Below are 24,004 nucleotides of genomic sequence, written 5' to 3'. Positions count from 1 at the left end.
AAAGTGCATCAACACATACACGAATTCTTTAAAATTAGGTTTTTCAATTTTCCTTCTTGTTTTTCAGTTGTACTCAGAAAGAAATTGTTTCAAAATAAGAGCAAATTTCAAGACATTCAACACGATGTTTGGCGATTTAGCACTCGTTATTTGGCGACATTGGTGATTTAACGCTCGTTATTTGGCGAAATTTATAAATTAACAGTCAGTTGTTGAGAAACACTAGACTAGAGTGATCCATCTTCAGCTGTAAGATCAAAGATATGATCAGGGTTTCACGATGAAAAGCCCGATAATTCGAATAAGGAGTTGAGGTTACCACAATCCGATTTTCGGGGACAAAAATCGAGAGCTGGAACTTGCCGCGGAAATCCAATACACATCTAAATTCAATTTCAATCCTGAAAATTTTGTAGAGGACTGAAAATACCCTTTCAAATTTTTTTCCATAAGATAAAATACAGCTTAAAAAAAGGAAATTTTTTAAAATACTAATCGTTTTTTTTTTAATACCTCCCCTTAAAATTTTGGAGGAGTGAAATTACTCTTCAAAACTATTTTCTCGGATAATTCTAATTGTGACTATGGAAGATAGGAGAAAGGGGTGGTGCTGAAGTACGAAGGAATAAAACACGCTCCCTGGGAAAAAATCGTTTCGTGGCACGTGAAAACAAAACTTTTTTGTGCCCTTTTCCGAAAATCTGGGACTTCAATGCGCAGAGCGTGTCACTGTACATACTGTAGAGGAAGAAATTAAGTATTTCTCTTTCTCCTCTAAAGGCCAGGATTACCATTATAAAAGATTTTTAAAATGTGAAAAAAATCAACCAATAAAATTATCGGTTGCATTTGCACAAATGTAATCTATGAGCTTTATATATTGGTTTAGATTTTTCGAGTTTTATAAAAGGGATTTTATCAAACTTTTATAGTGTTATCTCGGCCTAAGGTACATACAAGGCAGGTATAAAAGTATTTCGAGGAGTTTTCAAGTACACAAAAAAAAAAAATATTGACGCAGAAAAATACGAAAATACACTATAAAAGCAAGATGTTAATTTTGGCGCAGAGTTCCCACCACTGGTAGTAGCATCATTTTCTGGCAGGAATGATAGTTAGAACTTCTTTATTTCAATTTCATTATCAGTTTTTCGACAGCACAACAATCTTCTTTTCCCGTTTTTCTCAGCATATCAGAAGCGGGTGTGGCCACTGTAGTCCGACCAATCAGGTGCCTTTATCTCAGCTGCGCGGGTCGTCTGCAGAGCTGTTCTCACCCGCTACAGGGGTGGCCTTGAAATTCCTATAAAGAAATCTTTCCTACCCCCGCCTTGCTTTTTTTCCTTCTTTTTTTTCAGGAACTTTCTTTCAGCATCAAATACTACTCATCATCAACCTTAGCAGGAAATATTCCAGAATGGGGGGAAAAGTCGAATTTTTTTAGAAACAGCTGGAAGGATTTTAAGGAGTTTATAAGGGTTCTTAAAAAGGAAATGAAAATTAATGACTTTTTAAGGAGTTTTTAAGCACCGTACGAACCCTGTATTTATTACAGCAACAATATTTCTAATATTTTGTTCGAAATTATCTTCAATATATTTTTAAATTTGTCAGTTTTTGTTCTTCCTAGGATGTTTTGTTTTTGTTCTTCCTTTTCTTCTTCCATCACCAACATTTTTGATCACAGAATCTCTTAATGAAATCGTCGTTATCATTGATCGATCATTTTTGTCGCACCACGTCATTTTCTGCACACGAGGGCTAATTAGACTGGGACCTACAATTTACTGCAGATTCCGAACTGCAGGCTTGTTTTTTATACTCATCGAAAGGTTGGCGTGCTAACCCCTCGATGGGGGACTCCCTGCGGTGGCAATTTTTTGCTGCGGTCAAGTCGCCAGTTTTTTTTTCTTTCTTCTGTACCCCATGTCAGCGGAGTGTTTTCTGACAAGGACGAACCGGTTATCGAACTCGCGACACCTCTAAACATCCTTTGGTACTTTAGGCGAGTATCTTATCGACCGGGCTACCGCGCCCCAATCGTTGTTATCTTTACTTTTGGTGTAGTACACAAAAGTGTTACGTTGTAAACTACTTTACAGGGTAAAACTGCTACCTCAATTTTATTTATCAACAATATTATAATTTTTTGTTGTGAAAAAATACATTTTATAATGATATCAACAACGACAATTCACAGAGGAGATGCAATCAATCACAAATTTGGCAGCACTTAATAATGTAATGCTACCTCTTGATATAACAATATATAGAACTCTTTACAACAATTTTGCTTGGTCCAGAGAGTGTCATTATATCAAAGTTGCTCTCTATAAGATTTATATATGCACAAGAGAAAGCTACATAGTATTATAAATTCAACTCTTTTTAAGAGTAAATCAGTTATCCCAATAAACTTATTGTACTTCAGTCGGGTTTTTCCCGTTGTTTCTTAGTGTTGTGTGTAAAATCAAATTTTTGTCTACCTGCTAGTATAGGAGAGAATACCGGGATTTTTGTTTTCTGCCATTTTGGTGTTTTCCCTTTTTTTTTAGTTTTTCTTGGCCAATTTATAGGTTAGTGTTAGCAAACAGTCTAAATTTTTTCCCCAGGTGTTCTTGGTTTTTATTATTCTGCTTTGGGCCCAATAGTTTAAGAGTTAGTAGATAAGATAGCGAGTTAGTTATTACTAATAAGTATATATATAGTTTGCATATATGTGTATTTTGTATGGGGCATATTATACAAGGTGCATAGGTAATATGGCATATGGCATTTTACTGGTGAACCGTTGGTTCTGGAGGCATACTTCCAATTAGAAAAAGTATCACAATAACATGTAGTACTCTGATGTGTCTTTCATGGTGCAAGGAGTTGTACAGTCAGCCCCCCATATTTGCGGGGGTTACGTTCTGGGAGTGACTGCGAATACAGAAATCCGCGAATAACAGAAACCATAGGTTTTTTATTGAATATCATGAGAAAGAGCAGGGGGTGAACTATCCATGCGGTCCTTAGCCGAAAAAAAGTAGTTAAGCCCCGATTTGTCCTTAGATGGCCAGTAGTTCGACTTTTCGGTACTATCTCTAAGCTAAGGACTTTTTTTTAGTAGTTACTTAGGACCGCTACTAAGGACTGCCTAGCACCAGTCCTAAAGCAGCAAGAAAAGTAGTTCACGGCGGCCATCTTGGAAAAGAGGAAATTTCGTCTCTGGCCGCGAGTTCTCGCTGTGACATTTAGTGATGAAATATGCTGTTTTTTTTTTGAATTAAACAAATTTTTACAATAATAACGACAGACATAACTTAGATTATATCTTCGATGTCATCAAAGTTGAAGTGATTCATCGTTATATCCTGCAAAACCAGATGTTGACATCGGCGATCGAAGCCACGACGAAGTGCTTGCATGTTAATTACTGAGGTAAGAATTATTTTATTGCTGTCGAACTATATAAGAAGAGTGTTTAGAAATATTCTTAATATTTTTTTGCTCGGTAAATGCGTTATTCAAAAATATAAATGGACAATGTTACGCAATCAATAGGGCAGTGGATCCCACTTGGTAATGCTGAAAAATATCAAATAGCCCATGTATACTTTGGATTGTATTGAAAATATTTACATGGCAAATGAAACATAAATCTGCAATTACGATAATATCAGATTGAAATTTTACATTCTATGTTTTTTGCCGTATTAATTTTTTTCAATGAAAAATTATGTCTAAATAAATTGAGCATGTGTGTAAATAAATAATTTGAATATTGTTGGCACAATAAAAATTGTGCTTGGATGACTATGCTATGAATAATCGCCTATAAGTAAGGAAATTGAAAATTTGTGTTTTAGATCAACCTCCCTTCAATGCACAAAGTAACTAATAAGCTACAATTCATTGATAATAAATTACAGCACCTAAATGACAAAAAATTTAATTATTTTTTTGTGATGAGTAATGGTGAAATTGAAATAAAGCATGGTAAAAATTTTCAGTAATGTTAAATATTAATTTTTGTAAAACTCGTGCACTAAAGGATTAAAATATAGATTTGATATTTTGAACTGTTCAAATGAACAATATTGTAATACTTAGTGGAAGTTAAATTTTGAGAAAAAAATCATGTGCCACTTCTTGAAAAATTGCACTCTGTAACTCGCTCTGAGATGAGGAATATTTAATAAGGAATCATTATATTGTTTTGTTGATATGAAAAATGAAATTCGTACAATGGGACTAAAAAATAGAGTTGGAATTTCAGGCACAGTTTTTATTGAGGTATATACATTATAACTATAGTTCGTTTCAGGTTAACTTTGCAGTGAAAGGGAAGCTACGAGGGAACTGCATCACACGTTGCTATGACAACGAAAGCCTTTCAACCAATGTATCGATGCGCAGTCGCGGTAAGATATAGCTGATTCTCGCCAATCTCACTGAGAAAAATCTTTTTTTTATGCATAATGGTGATCATTATTTTTTCTATTTTAAAATTCTTAAACAAATAAAGATCGATTCAGAACACTATTTTTTCAGTATTCATTTTCAATCATTCAAAAAATTGAAATATTCTGCATAAATGATCATCGTAAGCCTCCGATATATGGGAACTATATTTTGCGGCGAAGGAATACACTCTCTACCTTTCTCTGCACTGCAAAGTTAACCTGAAACGGACTATAGAGGAAACAGATTAGTGTTCGAAACGTATTACTACTTCAGTATTTGGGTTATGGCCTTGCTGTGTGTGTTCAAATTTAATTTTTTGCCAAAAATTGTTTTTGATTTTGTGTGTATGGGTAAACACAGAAAACAAATTTCCATGTCGAATACTTAAGAACTTTAAAATATAACATTTTGAGATGTTATGGAAGTGAAACTTTTAACAAGCATTTATTTTTTAACAATATTGTTAGTAAACAGCTGAGAGATTATATATATATTAGTGTATATACATTTGTGAGACTTTTCTAACTCTGAAAAATTTTGTTTCTCAGGAACTTGGCTGTAGGTAGCTACGAAGTAATGTGAAGGTTTTTAAGGTTACCAAACAATTCTCCCAGAGCAAACAAAGGTTATTTTAATTCTTTGTATTTGTTTGCAACAGTTTCCATTATTATTTTCATGTAAAATAAAATATTTCCATGCATGATTTAATGACATAAATTTTAACAATCATCATTTTCACTGATTTCATTTGTATCAACAACCCTAGTGGAACAAATACAGTTGAACCCGATTTAACACCACCATCCCACCCACAGAATTTTGACGTTGTATCAGATCATAATCATAATAGCGTTTCGGAGAGACTGTATTACATAAATTCACATGTTTATTAAGAAATGTTGTATTTCAGTGTCTTATTTATATTGCACCATGAATAAAATAACCTATTTATACACATTCAATTTTAAGTTGAGAAAATTCATAAAAATTGTAAACAGTACAATCGAATATTTCTCAATATAAAACTCAACAGAAACATACTTCCCTCTGAAATTATTGTAATTTCAGCGACACATTTTATATGTGCAAAAACAAAATAAGCAAGGGGGAAAGGTGGCATTGTTTTTAGTCCATACCATATTGGTTTCTCTCGAGAAATATCTTGCTATGAGTAATTATCTTTATAATAATTTTTTCATATACTATTGAAAGAACAACTGTTTTTGACATAATTGAATTGAGGAAATTAAGATAGACAATTTCTTAATGGCTACCTATACCACTCAAAATTTGACCAGTGCAAGTAAAAACATGTACTGTTGAAAAACTTGTCTTGGCTATATAAATGAGAGGGAGGACATTAAAAAAAAACTTTGAGAAGCTTTACCAACTGAAAAGCAATATTAATTCTTTGAAAAACGTGTTATATTTACTGATGAGCAAATTTTGTGAATGGAAATATTAAAACAATATACTTGACGACAAATAATATCATACTTTTTAACTAGTGAGACCATACAACACTGCAAAATTTCTATGTTAATTTAAATAGGGGTTCCCCGATCCACAAGAGGTTGCTAAGGATGTGTTTTAGAGCAATGCTGAAAGAGTAGTGAAAATATATAGTAAGCTGCGTGCCAATAGGTTTTTGCACTTCATCTGTCTGACCAAAATTTTAGGGTAGAAACATGGCTCGAAAAATTGAAAAAGGCGCGGGCCAAATTTTTTGGCAGCCAAGCATATTTTTAGAAGAAATCTGAAGTAAAAAAAAAATATATTCAACTTTTTCAGCACTTAGTGATGATCTTCACATGTTGGAAGATTCAGACATAAACTCCAAATATTTTATGATCTGCATAGAAAATTTTAGGTGTCAGTATGAATTTTTTTTTGCAATGTTGGCTCTTAAGATTTGCCAAGCCCTAGGTAAATACATCTAGACATGAACATGTGCATCTATGTGGAACGCCAGGCCTCCCTTGCAAAACACAGTTTATACATTTTGGATCCTACTGTGATAAAATGGTGGCGAGTCGACTAAGTGCTATTGTGCACGAATTATCTCTACTTATACAACTAAAGACTGTGTTATAATTTGAAATAAAATATACAGTACATTTAAATATTGATAAGCATAATAAAAGTGTTTTTTTTTTTCGTTCCTCTTTTTAATTTCAGGTAAATCAACATTTGAAGATGCAGATGAAAATTTATGAATCTTAAAAAATTATATTCTTGAAAGATGCGATTTCTAAGAAAAGTACAACCAATAAATTGTGATTATGATAACTCTCTATGAACATATGTTTGAAATAAAATGTTTTTGTATGACAAATCATATGTGCAAGTTGTTATTTAATTCATGTTTCTATTAATCAATTTCAATCAATCATTCATCTTCTAATCAACTCAAATGAAATATATTGTCAAAATTAAAGTTATCAGGTGAAATTATTTGTTGGAAGCTAAATATGAAACAGATAAATTGATGAAAGATCTTTAATATAGACGTATATATATTTTAAATATTGAAGTATTCACTTCCATTAACAGGTAAGTGCTCATTCATAAAAAATCGTGTTCTGATATTTTTTAATACTGAGGAGAAACCCATAGTTTAAAATATAGAACTACAATACGCAGCAAGGCAGTTAATTCTTTTAATTATAAATTATCCATAATTTAATATTTTAGTTGCTCCGAAAATAATTTGCAATTCATTGTTTCAATGAATTTAAAAGGAATAAAAATGGATAATAAAAAATCATTTTTAACAAATTGGTCTTAAAAAAAAGTTGCACTCAATATTAAAAATAGTATTCAGCTGGGGCCTCAAGTAGGGCCCCCGAGGCGAATAGGGGGGGCCCAAAAATCCACAATTATTTTGCATAACCCTTTCAAGAAGAGCGCCCCCCCCCCTAAAAAAAAGGGAAGGTCTGCCCCGGAAAGGCACACTACGACCATAGGCTCAAGTAGTGCCGGTAACCTTAATTTAAAATTTTGCATTTTGTTGTAAGAATTTTCTTTTTTTCAAATTTTGATTTCATCAGTATGCGACCCGCTTATATGCAGCTGGGGTCCCAGATACTCGCTTTTTCAAGTATCCAAAAGTGGGATCCATGAGCTCGGACAAGAAAAATACCGAATCTTATTCTAAAAAAAGTCGCAAGATGAAAAATGCAACGTCTCATATACGTTTACAAAATAATTAAACTAGCTGGCGATGTTAGAGTAAAAAAAATTGCAAAGCATGGGTGACAAAAATGTGTGGCGAATCCCTCGGAAAAAAAAAGTTTGTTTACAATCAGTTGTAAACATGAAATCACTGCAACCACCCACTGCGGAAAAACGATTGTTAAATAATTAGTAGTAGTTGTAGGCTTCAAACGGCATCCCGATTGGTTAGCGATCTGTTACTCTGGAAACCAAAAATTTTCTCTCCCTCTAACTACTGTTTCACGTCACGTGACCTTAAGGACTGGTAGTTCATAGTACCTCTTAACTACTAGTAGTTGAAGCGGTCCTTAGCTGCAGTCCTCCGACCGGTAGTTCATTAGGACTAGTAGTTACTAAGGACTGCAGAGATAGTTCACCCCCAGGGTGACTCAGAGGTAGAAGGGAATGTAAAAGAGGATGCAGCAATTGTTGGCGATGTTTTCTGAAAGAATGTTGTTGTTGTCATTTTTCTGTTTGCCGTGTCTTCTTCATATCATTCAGTATGTTGGAGTATGTTGGCAAGGCTTCCTCTACTAATTTTTCTACATGTGAAGAACGTAAAATAGAGGGATTTATGTTATGAAAATAATCTATTGCTGATTTCAGCTTGCGAATCCCTTTCGCTATGTTACTTGTGGTGAACTTGTCTTCTACTTCTTTATCTCGATCTTCTTTATTTGGTACTGCTTCAGTTTCAGTAAGCTGCATTAACTTCTCCTCAGTCAACCCAATATCAAAAGAACTTTGAATAGCATGTATTCACTAACAAGGTACCTCCTGACTTACGAAACGAAAAACCGTTTAAACTAATCCAGGAAAAGTGTTTTCATAGTCCAAGCCTTTTTATTGTTCGTCCAAAATACTGGGAGCTTTGGCTTATCCTTCCCTTCAACGCTCACGAATTCGCAGATTTGAAAATGATGGTGGGCTTTATCATGTACCCATTCGCATTTGCGCAAAACAACATAGTAAGTCTATCTCTACTTGCCTTAAAACCAGGAGCTTGCTTTCTTCCTGTTGCTCAACTTCTTTGCGGCATTTTCTTCCAAAATTTGTCAGCATTAAATACCTGGTGAGGTGCATAACACTTCTCTTTAATAGTTCTCTACAAATTTTTCGAAATTTTCTATCTGCCTCCTGGTCGGCAGAGGCTTGATCGCCAGTGCTTTTTACATTGCGCTATCCGAATCGTTTCTTAAACCTATGAAACAACCTTTACTTGTATAAGATTCTGATGAAATAGACGTTTCACCAGCCCTTTCCTTATGGAATAGTAAAATTTTTCACATTTTCTGTTATAATATTACAATCAATTGAAATACTTTTTGTGTCAGTCTTGTACCCACAAAAAACAGCATTTTCTGTACGTGAAACACATGGATCCCATAGGTGCTGCAAAGTTTTGACTGCCCTAAGTTCAAAGTTTTTTTTGTACTCGAAAGAAAAAAGAAATATTATTAAAGAAAAAAAAATTCAGAAAAGTACCTTTTCGTACAAACCAACAGCTTTCAGGAAGTTGATAAGATATTCGTGAACTTTTAGCTTGTCTTCAAGCTGATGATAAATTATCAGAGAAGGTGAAACACAGTCTGCTGAAAAGTTAATATTTTTCTCAGTATTCTAGGTAACTTATGCACCACTAATTAAAACAGCTAAGATAAAACTAAGTAAAACTATATCGCTATACCTGAGGGCACCGAGTCATACCATCTAGGATCAGAAACTGGATGATCATTTATTATCTGCTGGCTCAAGTAAACAACCGTTTCATCAAGATTAGCATATGCTTCAGGAATGGAATCTGGAAAAATTTCTTTTAGCGACTCTTGGTACCTTCCCTGTACAGAATAAAAAAAGACAAAACACTCATTAGTTCATGAATAAGATTTCATTCACACACATAAATCTATACAGAGAATTAAAGATCAAATATTAAATGGTCAGGTTTACTACAACTTACAAGAAAAAAATGTGTGCATGACAAACTAATTCAAATTTCAAGTAGCAATCAGTATCAATAGCGTGACCATATTACAAGTAACAATACTGGAAATTCTGGTAGTAAATACCGTAAAATATGGGACATATCCCTAATTCACGATAAAGAAAAAGCCAATAGGTGGAAATAAAGGGAACTGCAAATTACAATGAATCAAATGTATTTCACACACACAAAAACCTACTCTGTACATGAAAGATATGCGATATTAATATATCTGTAGTCATAATCATAATTTATAAGTAAAGAAACAATCATAATTCATAAGCAAAGAAATAATCATAATTCATAAGTAAAGAAATAATCATAATTCATAAGTAAAGAAATAATCATAATTCACGAGTCAAGAAAATTATCTCTATCAATGACATCAGTGAAGATCACAAATTCAAGTTCATTGGAAAAACTTCACAATCTTATATTAAAAAATGTCAAGATGGTCCAAAATACAGGAATATCCTGCAAAATTTGGGTTATAAGATCAGCCCAATTATGAGCTATTTTATTACATCACAGGATCTTTTATAATACATAACAAAAACAGTTACAGTAGATGATGTTTACTAAAATCATGGATAATGTTATCATTTGGGTATTGCTTTCACTTTCGCAAAGTATGGAAGGGACCAATATCATAGTATGGGGGAAAAACTCATTTATAGTTATCAAGACTATGATTAATGTCCGAAGTGAGCGTGACTGTGTGGCCTGCGACAAGATGAAAAACTATATTTTTTATATTGGTTTGAATTGATGAAATTGCAGTTAATGTAGAAAAAATATATTTCTGATTTGACAAACAATTTGTATTTTCAACACAAAAACACGAAACTTTACACACACAGGTCACATGATTGACTTCAAAAATCTACTGTGGGAGAGTTATGGAAGTAACAGTAGCAGATTTTTTTTTTTTTGTGCAATCATCAGAGGTCAGTGATGGTAATCTCTAAGAGCAAAATTTCACTCAAGAATCTTTTGAGTGTCATTTTTTCCCGAGAAAAAAGTCCAGTTTTGCAGAGTGGATCTCCCTACTTTTACAAAAACTCTATGCAGTGAGGACTTGGCCAGAAGCAGCTCAATCATCAACAAGACTAAGTTCATTGCAGAAGATGTAACTAAGCCTGAAATCATGACAGAAGACCTGTTTTCCTGGAGTCTGATGATTCCATGGTCAGCTCCAACTGAACGTATCACATGTTCGAGTTTGTGAATTCCTGCCTAGAGGATATTACAAAGTGCTGCTCAAAGGAGAATGAGAAAGCAATCCTGAAAAAATTCCTCACTGAAGCAAGAAATATTTTTTATCAAGTTTGAGCCTAAAGAGTTTCCTTTTTTTTTTTTTTTAATTGGACAAAAAAGAACACATTACAAAATACAAAAGACAGACATAAGACAAAAATACATAATAAATAAACAAAAATGCATAAAAAATAAACAAAAATGGACATACATATACACCCACACTGTGACCCTCAAGGGACTACTTGTCCTTCCAGAACGTCGAATAATTTGTAATACTACATTTCAAGCAACCTTCATTATTGTTCTATTATCATAAACAATAAAGAGTAATAATTTATGTTCGTGTGCACACACAATGATTGGATTTTTATAATGTCACAAAAATATGTCGAAAAAAATTTCAAATTAGAACAATAGTTATATCTTGTTCATAGTATTATCTCTTCGAATTTTGATTAGTGTTCATGAAAATGATTAGTGTTCTCCTTTGAACTCTAAAAGCTTTATTTATCCCAGAAATTTTCCTTCTCATTATTTTTTGTAACTCTGATAATTTGTGTAATTCCTTGATTTCAACAATATTTCTCATGCATAAACACATACTGACTTAGGCCTACATTAAATACACCTTCCTATGCTGTTTACTAGCCCCGTCTGCAATCCCACCATCAGCCGTGAGAGTTGTGCATCGAGGCAAGCAATTGAGTCTGGTCTATAGCAACGAAATGTCCCGGTTTTTTATTATTTTTCATCATATCCTGAAAAAGGCTTATGGGATACCTGTTTGTCCCGGTTTTTGCATGTGCAATAAAATAGAATTATTTTCAATATTTTTCCAACTTAACTTCGACCTAAATTAGACATTATGCTAGGAATTTTTAATTTAACAGTTATATTTTTGCCATGTTAATATTTTATGTAAACATAAGGCAGTGAACTAATTTAAAACCATTGTAGCCCCATTTACATGTGTAATATTAGGGTGTAAAAGCTGCTGAACCAGTGTCCTGCTATCACACTATAAGTCATCATTAGGGATACGTAAATTTCGCAAAAAAAAAAATATATATATAAAAATCATGAATTTCGCATTTATTCGCAAAAAAATTCAAGTCCGAAATTTCATATTTGTTCATAAAAAAATATAAAGAAACATTAAAAAAAAAAGCATATCATAAGCCCTCGGCTAAAATGATTTTTCTGAGGCCCCTTCCCCTACTTTGCTAGAAATGCTTACTCTCGATAATTTGAACCAGATCTCATTTTTATTAGGCCCCTCTGCACTTGAGGTTTCTGGGCCGTGCTCGGTCGGACCCATGCATTAAGACAATACTGATTGGATATCATGTGCAAAGTCAATTTATTTTAACTCTCTTCTGCTGCTGTGTCTTCAGCACAGCCAACAAGGGAAAACGTGGCCTGAACACGGCGGAGGGCTCATCCAAGCCAACAAGGAAAGACGCGTGGTCCAGGACCTGGCCTGGCCACGGCGGAGGCTTACCTGAGCCAACAAGCCAATGAGGGAAAAGGTAGTCCAGGACCTAGCCTGGCCACAGTGGAGGGCTCACCCGAGCCAATAAGAAAAGACGCGTTGTCCAGGACCTGACCTGGCCACAGCGGAGCCTCACTTGAGCCAACAAGCCAATGAAGGAAAACATGTTCCAGAACCTGACCTTGTAATATGATGTCCTCCGGGTCATGTATTTTATGTAATTCCTTAATTTCCTTATTCTGTAATTCCATTTCCTTAATTTATGTCAAGGGGATGACTTACCTTTTGATTCCTTAATCTGTTGGTGTCTCCAGGGAGAGATATCATCTAGTCTCATTGCAGGTTGTTTTGTTCTAAATTTTATGTTAACTTAAGTATTTCGTTTGCCGGCGGATGGCCGCGGACCTCCGTTAGTAAACTTTTCCGGTTGTCATTGGTCGTGTTGGGTGAACTTGGCCAGTTCACCTGACATGTTGCCAAACGATAAATTATTGTTACACTAATATTCTGAAACTATATGTAAATTATGTTGAAGTGTACATTATGACGTAATAGTTTTCTTGTTGTGACGAAGTGTTTCCGTGGTCCAAGTGGACCAAGAATATTTGTTTCATGATTAGTATAAATACGGATTGTGTTTGTCGAACGTACACATTCCTTTTCACCTCACTCGTTCTACGAGTCCAGTTCTCCGATGTTGTAGCACAGTGGTGATAGTTTTTCACTAATCAGATTAAATGTAACGAAACTTCATCTAGCCTTAGGCTCGGAAAAGTATCCGGTGATGTTTTTTTTCTAAATTTGCATTTATGTCTCGGCAGGTCCGAATCTCTTTTTAATAGTAGCTTCACATATATGAGTGGTGACTTAGCTCATCTAATGCTAGCTAGGTGATGATGGAAAGGTCTCTACACCTAGAGTTTCTGGTCCTAGTCTAGGTGGTGTCGCCAACCACGTACAATGGATGTGTCGACTATGGCTGTTCTCAACGTCTGCCTCATCGCAGCCTGATTCCCAACCACCTGCAATCCTAACCCCTTGGCACTCTCTGCGCTGATGTCCGATCGTTTCACCTATGGACTTACGTCACTTGTACGACCAGATTCTTTTCTTGGTTCCGATGTTGTGCCAGTTCTTGACAGTGCCTCTTGAGATGTGATGATATGGTCTCCTACACACCTCGACCACCTCTGGGCTAATGTGAATCAGCCTCCTTCGGGTCTACTACTCAGAGGACGACCACTTCGAAACTGGACTTGGGAAGTCGTGTGGAAACGGTGACTTTCCTCTAGTCATATGCTGAAGTTCAGATAAGTGCAATATGTAAAAAAGTCCATGTGATATATATAATGTTCTTATACTAAATTTTAATATCGTTAGCAAAATTTTTACTAAATTTTATAACTGAGTTTAATAATTTTTTATAATTGAATAAATGTCTTGATTTGAACTTGTTGTTGTCTTATTTCCTTGTGCTGTCAAAAAACTTGAGGATAACAAAAATAATTCGGGAAGTAACAATAAAACGTTACAACCTGGCCACGGCGGAGGGCTCATCCGAGCCAACAAAACAACGAGGGAAGACGCGTGGTCCAGGACCTGGCCTGTCCACGGAGGAGGGCTCCCAAGCATGGGCGGAGATACAGGGGGGGGGGGCCTGGGGGGGCATTGCCCCCCCCCCCAGAGTCAAATGTGGAGCGGTTGGATATTAAGCTGGCGCTTCAGTTCCAATATGGAGACAGATGAAGTCCAACATTTAAAAATGAAGCGAGTGGACTTATTTTGGATAGATTCTAATTTGTCTATGTTGCTTCGAGTGTGGGGATCCCAGATCTCACAGGCATGAGAGAGAATAGGGAGAACATATGTCTGGTATCACAAGAGACGGACATGAGATGTGGAGTTTTTCAGATTACGACAAAGGAAAAACAGTTTTTGGAGACATTTCTTAAACATATAATCAACGTGAAGATTCCAGCGGAGATCGGAAGAGAAGCCCAGGTATTTATAATAGAAAACCTCAGAGATCAAAGAATTGTTTATCGAGTAAGGGAAATCGTGGGGAATTCTTTTATGGGTAACTTTCATGAAAACCGTTTTTGAGAAGTTGAGGGGCAGATTCCCGGTTGAGCACCATTCAGAAATAATGTTAAGGTTGTGTTTGAAAGATTCTTGGTCGGAAAAATAAGACACTGTTTTGTAGATGACACAATCATCAGCGAAGAGTCTGATCCAGCAGTTTAATGAGTCGGGTAGGCCATTTATTTAAATTTAGAAATAGTAATGGCGAGAGGATCGAGCCCTGGGGTGTACCAGACATAACATGAAAAAAAAGGTGAGTTCTGGCCCTCGAATGAGACAAATTGGCTATGGTTAATGAGGAAGGCCTCCACCCATTTAAGAAATTGAACATTCAATCCGAGATTTGATAGTTTTAGGAGATGTTTATTGTGGGGCACCCTGTCAAATGCTTTAGAAAAATATAGGAAAATTATATCGGATTGGAGGTTTCTGTCAATGGTGTCTGATAAGTCATGTATAAAGACTGTTAACTGGGTATGGGTAGATACAGATAGCGATCTAAATTAGGGGTCTTCAACCCGTGGCCCACCAAAACATTTCGATCGATTGATGAAATATCATTCAAAAATAGGGTAAAACAAAGATTCAGATTTTTAGGGTAAAAAAAAAAAAAAAAAGTCACCTAGCTTCATATAGACTTATAACAAGGACAGGCTGATCAGTGTACAGTATTTAGCTTCATAATAAGGCCTTTAACGCAAAAGAAACCACACCATACATATCACCATAAATAACTACGAGTAAATCACATCCTCCATGAGTTGAATAAAGCAGAAATGAACGAAATTTCCATGGTATCGTACTTTTTGGATGCATGGTTGGGAAAGGAGAAGATGAATGTATGCATCTTAATTGGTTGGAAGAACGAATAGTACAATATTGGTACAGTTAGTTTACTTGTGTTTTTTGTCTTTGAAGCCTTTGATCTCATTTAAAGAAGCCTTTTTTTAAATGAGTGAGTGATGGTGAACCGTGACAGACAGCAAAAAAAGGAAGGAAAATTGAGGAAAATGTGAGATTTTTCCAAGAAAAGTGGTCATCTCTTTATTTTTCGTCGAACACAAGCCTAAAGCAGTTTGTCTCATTTGCAATGAGAGCATAGCCATGATGAAAGAATACATTATTAAGAGACATTACAATACCAAGCATAGTGCGAAGTATTCTACACTGGTGAAATAAATTAAGAGAATTTGCATATTTTATTGAATTTCAGGAAAAGAACTAAACTGAATGTAAAACCACTGCTTCTAGACAAAAATGCAAATCTTGTACGTCAAATACGTAAGCGCACATGTGTGTGTAGGCGGAGCTAGTAGAGAAACAGGCTTTATAAGCACGCGTAAGTCAAGACGCATTTCGTTCGCTAGCACACCTCGGCGAATTTCTTCGTGTTATTTTGCAGCAAACGGTTCATTTCAAATTGTAACAGTAAAAATGAGTAACCACCAACATTTAGATGATGGAATGAGGAGGTGAAGTTTGGGGAGGCTAGAAGCAGGCCAGTCTGCAGTCCAAATTTGTAGAGTTCAATTTAACGCCCAGCGTCGTGTATAACTTATGGAAACAGTTCCAGGATACCGGATCCATCGAGAGAAAGCCTGGGCAAGGTCGTCCAAGATCCACAACGGCCAGAGAAGATTGCCATTTGTCGATTATAGAGAGGCGTAACAGGAGTGCTACAGCTTTCCCAGCTCTCTCGTGACTTGTATGCAGCCACAGGAACCCGTGTATCAAGGGTGACTGTTTCCAAAAGACTTCATGAGAGAGGGTTGTTTGCAAGAAGACCTGCTGTTTGCGTCCCGCTCACTTCTACGGACAGGAGAATCCGTTTATAATGGTGCAGAGAGCATAGAGATTGGAGTATGGATCAATGGGCGACCGTTCTCTTCACTGATGAGTCCCGGTTTAGCCTAAGCACTGATTCTCGCCGTACGTTCATATGGAGAGAACCAGGGACCCGCTACCTACCCTCCAATGTCCGTGAAATCGACCATTATGGCAGAGGAGGTTTAATGGTCGGGGCAGGCATCATGTTGGATGGTCGCACACCTCTCCATGTCTTTGAAAGAGGTATAGGGATGAGGTGTTGGAGCCCTATGTTCGCCTTTTCAGGGGTGCAGTTGGCCCTAAGTTCATTTTACTGGATGATAACGCGAGGCCACATAAAGCTCTTCTGCTCGACGATTTTTTTAGAGAGTGTGGATATTCGCCGGATGGATTGGCCAGCCAGATCTCCAGACCGTAACCCTATAGAGCATGTCTGGGACGCTCTGGGGAGGGCAATTGCAACTCGCAAACCCCCTCCGGGAACCATCCACGGAATGAAAACAGCGTTGCTGAACGAGTGGGACCAATTGCCACAGGAAATGATAAACTGCCTTATTTCAAGTATGAAATCACGCTGCGAGACCTGTATATCTGTAAGAGGGGACCATACCCCCTATTAACCCATTTTTTTGTTTATTCTGCAACCGCTCTTTCATACCTTCCGACTCCAACGAGTGTTACGCATGATCATGCGTGTGTATTACAATTATTGAATGGTTATTTGTTTTGCATTGTATCAATGTATGTACATATCAAATTTCATTAAAATCTGTACAGTAGTTCTAGAGATAATCGACCAAGTCAGCAAATCCTCTTAATTTCTTACACCAGTGTATCTAGTTACAGGGATGGGATTGCTGTTGACTCTTTTCGGAGCAGCAATCTGTGAATTCGGAGCAGTGTGCAGAATCATCATTACCTTCGTCAAATAAGAAAATTTTTTGAACCGAAATAATCAGATTAATAAATTTTGAGCATTTTAACCAGTTATAGGGTTCTGGCATCAAAAATCAGTTTTATATGTTTGATAAAACTTGCATCCACTTGTAGGGACGTAAAAATTATGTCAATCCAAGCTGGGCGTAAGAAGAAAAGGTAAAAGTTTACAAATCAAACAAATAAGCATACATTAAAAAAAAAAAAAAACCTCATGACATTTTGTTGACTCTGTTTTCCTCCAATTTCTCAAGAACACTACACATTTTTTACTTTCTGTGTTTTCAGACGAACTTGCCCACTTTTGATGTCTACAAAGTTTTTTCTCTTCATCCCCACTTCTATCATTTTCTCTGCAGTGTTCGGCATAGTTTTTGATGATAACTGAATTTCAAACTCCCTTTCTTCTGTTTTTAGTCTTTGATTCTCATCTGGTCGTGGAACTTTCTTATCAAAAGTTTTTTGGTGCTGAAGTCTGTCTTGGTACTTCTGATGTGAGCTGTGAACAGCTTTCAGAAGATTGGCATCGACATCAACATCTTTAGCATTTCGAGAATGCTGTACATAAGATTTTATTTGCCTAATGCCATTGATATTTTCAACCGAAAGATTTGATCTATGTTGCAGGAAATGTTTGTTTACACTCAAGCCCCTCTCGCAGTCTGCATTTCCATGTGGGCAAGACATATTAAGGCTTTGAGAAGCACAAGCAAAATTTTGAACTTTGCAATTCCATCCAAGTTTTCCAGATGAAATATAGATCCCCAATACTTATCTAACCTTTGATAACTCACATGTATATATTCACACTGCAGAGAAATCCATTCATGAAAGAGAACAGGGGTATCCATAGGACAAACTTGCGGTAGCTTTGAAACAATGTACTTAATACATGATAATGAGTTTTCCAGTCGGAAAATGGGATGCAAATACTTCATTTTTTCCAGCATGGCGTTCTCAAAAGGTAAAACTTTGAGCAAGTGCTTGATGATCTAGCACCTAATAGAAATTTTTTCTTGAGAACATTCCCCCAACTCAGCAAGATTGGATTCTATTTCAGCACCAACAACCACATTTTTCCTCCAGTTCTCACTGCTTTCTATAGCTAAATTCTGAAGCTCAGCAATTCTAACATTCTGAATATGTTCAGATTTCAGGAAACGTGCCATAATTTTTCTAACAAGAGCTCCTAGCTCATCATACAAAATGTGTATGAGGGGCTCCTCTTTTTCAAATAATGTCAGGAAGCCATTCAAAAAGTTCTGATGCTTCTTTCAGAAACAAAGCGTTCACAAAACACTCTTATCTGAAAGGACTTCCTGGATTTGATGCAGTTGAGATGAGTCTGATCTGGACTCCTTACTTCTGAATCAATGCTGAATTCTCTCTTTCATTAATTCCGGAATTATTTCCTTTATTAATTATTTCTTTCACTGATGCTGAAATTATTTCTTATTAATGCTGAAATTACCTTTCATTAATTACATAATTTATAATTAATGCTGGAATTATAACTTTCATTTATTTTGGAACTGAAATTCCCTTTCATTAAAACTAGAATTTTTCTTTCATTAAAACTAGAATTTTTCTTTCATTAAAACTAGAATTTTTCTTTCATTAAAACTAGAATTTTTCTTTCATTAAAACTAGAATTTTTCTTTCATTAATTCTAGAATTCTCTTTCATCAATGCTGAATTCTTTCTCTCATTAATTCTGGAATTATCTTTCATTAATGCTGGAATTATCAGTTTTATGATTTTGGAATTATCACTTTTATGATTTTGGAATTATCACTTTTATGATTTTGGAATTATCACTTTTATGATTTTGGAATTATCACTTTTATTAATTTTGGAATTATCACTTTTATCAATGCTGAAATTATCTTTCATTAATTCCGGAATTATCTTTCATTAATGCTGTAATTATCACTTTCATTTATTTTGGAACTGAAATTATCTATTTCATTAATTCTAGAAATTTTCTTTCATTAATTTTGGAATTATCTCATCGGTACTGAAATTATTTCTTTCATTTATTGTTTCAAACTCCTATTTATGCCATAAGAAAATAACGGGGGATTGTGCGTGTTTTCATCGAGTCACGTGATCTTCCGACGAATGATGTTGAGGACGGCGTTCTCAGCACTGCCAAGGCGAAGACTGCTGACGTCATACTCCCTCCAGCTTGATGGTGCAAACATAGTGCGTCCGCATTTCAGATTCAGAAAACCTGCGTCGTCTCCGATAGGTTAAAAAACCCGAACTTTTTTTAGCTTGCAATTCGATTTTTTAATCAATCGGAGGCGACGCGAGTTTTCGGAATCTGAAATACGGACTCACTATTTTCACACCCAAATGCAGGAAACCTTGGCAGAACCGGTTATCTTGATGAATTCTACAAAAAAACCTGAACATATACAAAGGTTTTCTATAAGTTACAGTAGCAATGGCGAGGTTGACGTCACAGCATGATTCAAATGACGTCATCGAAAGTGAAAGTTAAAGAGGGAAATTTCGGAGAACCCCGATTGGTGCAGAAGCGCCAAATTTTCTCGGAAAATCAACGTTATGGCGCAGTATGTAGCAGGAAATTGCTAATGGCGCAGCAATCCCATCCCTGTAGTTATGGCCCTGCTCTCAGCCCATCAATCAGGCATCATATTTGGTGACAACTGCAGATTTCCTGTACTCGATATTGATTTTATCTATAGTTTTCTGAAAAAACATGCAGAGTTGCCACTAGAAATAAAAATTTACACAGTCGTCTAGAGTCAGAATTTATTTTGGCAGTGTTTCTCCCCCCCCCCCAATCATAATTTTTAAAAGAAAGCAAGTAACCTCAGCGACCTTCCTTAACAAAATTGAGCTGCCTGGTCCAGCATACGGGCACCAGACACCCCTGCCGTCCTTTGGTTGTGGCCCTGAAAACATAATTGACCTGGGAATGCAAGGATTAAAAGAGTATTTTCTGTAAGGATTTTCCAATCAAAAGAAAAACAATTGAGTATTTTAAGGGATTTTTCCACAATGAGAGGAAAAATCTGGTTTCCAACAGGAATATTTTAACTAAGCTATAAAGTTAGAAGGCTTCCAGGTAAATCAGAATCATTAGCACCTATGCTTATGAAGGTATTGATGTCACTATATTTTATACATTTCTAGCAGCACAAAATACTCACATTTTCATTGTTGTAAAACTGACACATAACAGTCTTCAATTTGGCACGCAGGGTTCCAGCTTCACGGTCCTGTGAATTTCATTAATTTTAATAAAACATTTATTAAACATGAATTGTCACAATACATTTTTCCTGTCTATAAACAGCATACTATATGGGTTTCAATAAAAAAAAAATTATTAAAATGTGTTCAGAAATCACCATGTACCAGATTCGAGAATGAAATTACGTCACCAGAAAATCCTGGTTCTATAATTTCCCATTAGAAAGTTTTTGCCCTGTCTCTTCTGAGCCCGCAGAAATCCCATGTTTGTTAAAAACAGGCCTGTAACTAGGCTGGGGCAACCAGGGCACTGCCCAGAGGTCCTAAGTTGAATTGGGCCCCACACAAAAATTTACACTTATTTTGCATAATAACCACCCTTTCAGGGAGGGCCCTGAAAAAGCACGGTACGAATCTGGTTAAAATATAGGATTTTTAACTGCAATATTTGCCGAGATATTTAAATAATTAAGTTTGTAAAAATAAGACACTGTGTGTGTGTGGATTCTGAATATTTTTTTTCCACACATTTCTTTTATTAGAAGTTATAGGACCAGACAACCATATAAAATTTTTATTTTGTCACACCTTGTATTTTCACTCCCAAAACTAGTACAGGGTGAATTCTAAACACATTTTGAGTATTTTTTAAATTGGGACAATATCTCTATACCATAAACAATTGCTGAGATAAAGATTTAGACCTTACAGAACCATAACACCTGGTATGGTGTAAAACATCTGAATTTCTTAGTGCAGATAATATGGCATATTATCTGCAGCTTTTTCCCTTGAGAAGTTAAAATCAAAATAAATATGGGTGTCCACAATTGAAGAATATTTCAAAGCTGCCTACAGCCAAAACTAGTCATCAGAAGATTGTGAAATTTTATGGATGACTTAATAAAAGAATGTGAATTTATTTCAATGAAAAAAAATTCCACCACCAGAGGACATTTTATTAATAAATTACATATTCAGATACACTTTTTACTTGCACAATTTTTGTTTTAGAAAAACATGTTCCACATTTTAAGTCAAATTTGAAATTCTCAAAAATGCCTTCAAACTGAAAGACACATGCTTTTCAATTCCTGAGGACTTTTTACCTTACACACATACAGACCATGAGGGCAAATTTTGGGGGGCTTCCCAGAAATTATGTGATAACAGCTTGAAGATTAAAACTATTACATAGCTTCACTTTTATGAACAATAAATTTGGAGTATTTCCAGCATTTTAACAAAATTACCTTTATCTTTCCAAAATCTTTCTAAAACTAACCCCTCCTCTCGACCTTTATATATATCGAAAGTTTTTATTGACTATTCTATTTGTAGAACCCTCAAACTAAGCAAATGAAAAATTACTAAAAACCACCAAATGGTCCCCATACACCTTACCCCAAATAACCTTAAAAACAATACAATTTCTGCTTTGGCAGAATCAATTACAATCTACAACATTTGTGTTATTTGGCATTATGTCCCCATGATTCCCTTCTCAATTAAAATCAATTACACGAATTTTGTTGATAGGATTTTGTTTGGGAAAAGGACAAAGTGGGACATTTTACGAAAAAGTAGGATGAGTGGGAGCCAATGCAATCGACAAAATGAACCATGCTGGATGGTTTTCTTACATCAGTTGTTCCAAAACTGTGAGTAGTGACCACCTAGGGGGGTTTAGGTTAATAAAATAAAGGGTCTTAATGAAAGGGGGAACGCAAGTAAATGAAAAAAAAACAAAAACCGAATTTTGTTTCAAATTTTTAAACTTTTAAATTTAAAGTTGATTTAAATACAACGCCACATAGAAACTGGACCCTAAGGACTCAAGCCACATAAGCCTCTCCCCCCCCCCCCCACAGAAAGCAGAAGTGGATACAGGTTGTTTCCCTAACAAGGTGGGGGCCTAATGTCCACCTTTTGCTCTTCTGCATACACCAATATTTTTTTTTCATAGGGGATGGAAGGGCCCAATTGTCTTCATTGTCCCCTCCCCCATATCTCCAGTCATGGCTTCAATCAACTCTGTGAAATCACCTAAGCCCTCAGGTTATGAATATTCAATGCAATTCATTCCTGCATATGCCCTTGAGAGTCATATACGGATGTCTGGCAACCCTAGACCCCACCCCTCATCGATGTTTTTATCGTATCGGAGTTTCTTCACCACCTACAACAAAACTTTTCATAGGAAGCTCCATGGGCGCAGCCATGCTCGTTGAAAACGCGTCCTGCGAATGCAAAACTACTGAACACACTATTGATCGATATCAAGCCATATGCACAACAGCGTTGTGCTGCAATGCATAGCAATAGTAGGCTCAAAACAGAGCAAAAAACCTGAACAACATTGAATGGAGCAAAGTGTGATAAATCAAGCAGTTTGTACAGTAGGTTCACCGATCGGCGGCGACTGACGAAACCTGCAGTTTGCTGTCAGAATCGACACGCATCGCAGGACAGGGATGTGCATCAGAAGAAAACGCCATCTTAATAGAATGTGCACAAATGAGTCCATTTCCTTATTGATTGCATTAATGCGCACAGGTAAAATAAAAAAATAGAAGAAACGTTTCTTATATACGATGCTACAATGCTAATGATTTATCGTTAGATGCAGGGCCGCAGCAAGATTCTTGGTCACCCGGGGCAAGTGCGCATTTTAGGGCCCCCTTGTAATGTTGCAGAGGTTTGAGAATAAAATTTGCGCCCCCCTCTGGTCCAGTGCCCGGGGCATGAGACCCACCTGCTCCCCCTAGTTGTGGCCCTGGTTAGATGTCTTCTCATTTCGTACCTCCTGCACGTATTTTTGCAAAAGTGGCTACTACTACTTTTGCATTTTAAGATTTTCTTTCGTATTTTGCAAAAAATGCAACCGTAGCTTAAACCCTGGTTTACTGAGGTCGACACCTACCAACTCTCCTATCCACACTCGTCTTGTATACTTGTTTCGTCTATCTCCTTTCATTCATCCTCTCTATATGTCCAAACCATCTCAACATACATTTCTCAATCCTTGACACTACATGTTCTTTCACTCCACAACAGTCAATAAAAAATTAACTTAATAAACTTTACTTAAAGTTTTAAGTCTTGGTTAAACTATAGGTACGTTGAATAAAACTTGATATCATACTTAATAACGATTATTATTTATTGATAAAATTGAATTGTAGGGTATCCATAAAATTAAATCATGACAATGACTGAAAAACACTAATGTGAACAATGGCCTTGCATCTTCTTGGAAAGTTTGGGCAAGTCAGGTTTGTATTCTGTTGTTTTTAATTTTAGGCACGATTCCAGGTACTTATCAATAAGACGACTTCTCAATTTACTCTTGATAAGGTTCATGCTTGAAAATGATTGTTCGCATGAATATGTAGACCTGAATAAGGAAAGAACAACAAACGCTAGTTTTTCAGCTGATGAGTCAGGAATACTATTCCAGGTGTTAAAAATCAACATATCTTCTTTCTCCAGGTCTTTCAAAGCAGACCGCTTGTGCCGTGAACTAAGTTCAC

At 36.0% G+C, this 24,004-nt stretch overlaps 1 protein-coding gene across 3 annotated transcripts in view; it reads right to left on the bottom strand.

Annotated features, from left to right (window-relative positions):
- Positions 1-24,004, bottom strand: part of LOC149072936 (nuclear pore complex protein Nup133-like) — a 335,975-nt gene that overhangs the window by 155,301 nt on the left and 156,670 nt on the right. For 2 of the 3 annotated variants that reach the window (XM_089246206.1, XM_089246207.1), the window contains exons 17-19: positions 20,429-20,497; positions 9,353-9,503; positions 9,151-9,257 (exon numbers count right to left, since the gene is read on the bottom strand). In XM_089246206.1, the coding sequence (XP_089102332.1) occupies positions 9,151-9,257; positions 9,353-9,503; positions 20,429-20,497 (327 nt within the window). The remainder of the gene's footprint in view (positions 1-9,150; positions 9,258-9,352; positions 9,504-20,428; positions 20,498-24,004) is intronic. The other variant, XM_089246208.1, reaches the window with a different exon arrangement.

The sequence above is a fragment of the Pholcus phalangioides genome, unplaced genomic scaffold, assembly GCF_987345545.1.
Source record: "Pholcus phalangioides strain wild (caught in Gottingen) unplaced genomic scaffold, Ppha-v1.0 ptg000017l_1, whole genome shotgun sequence".
NCBI lineage: Eukaryota > Metazoa > Arthropoda > Arachnida > Araneae > Pholcidae > Pholcus > Pholcus phalangioides.
The sequence above is the reverse complement of the archived record's forward strand: the minus strand, read 5'-3'. Positions and strand labels throughout refer to the sequence as shown.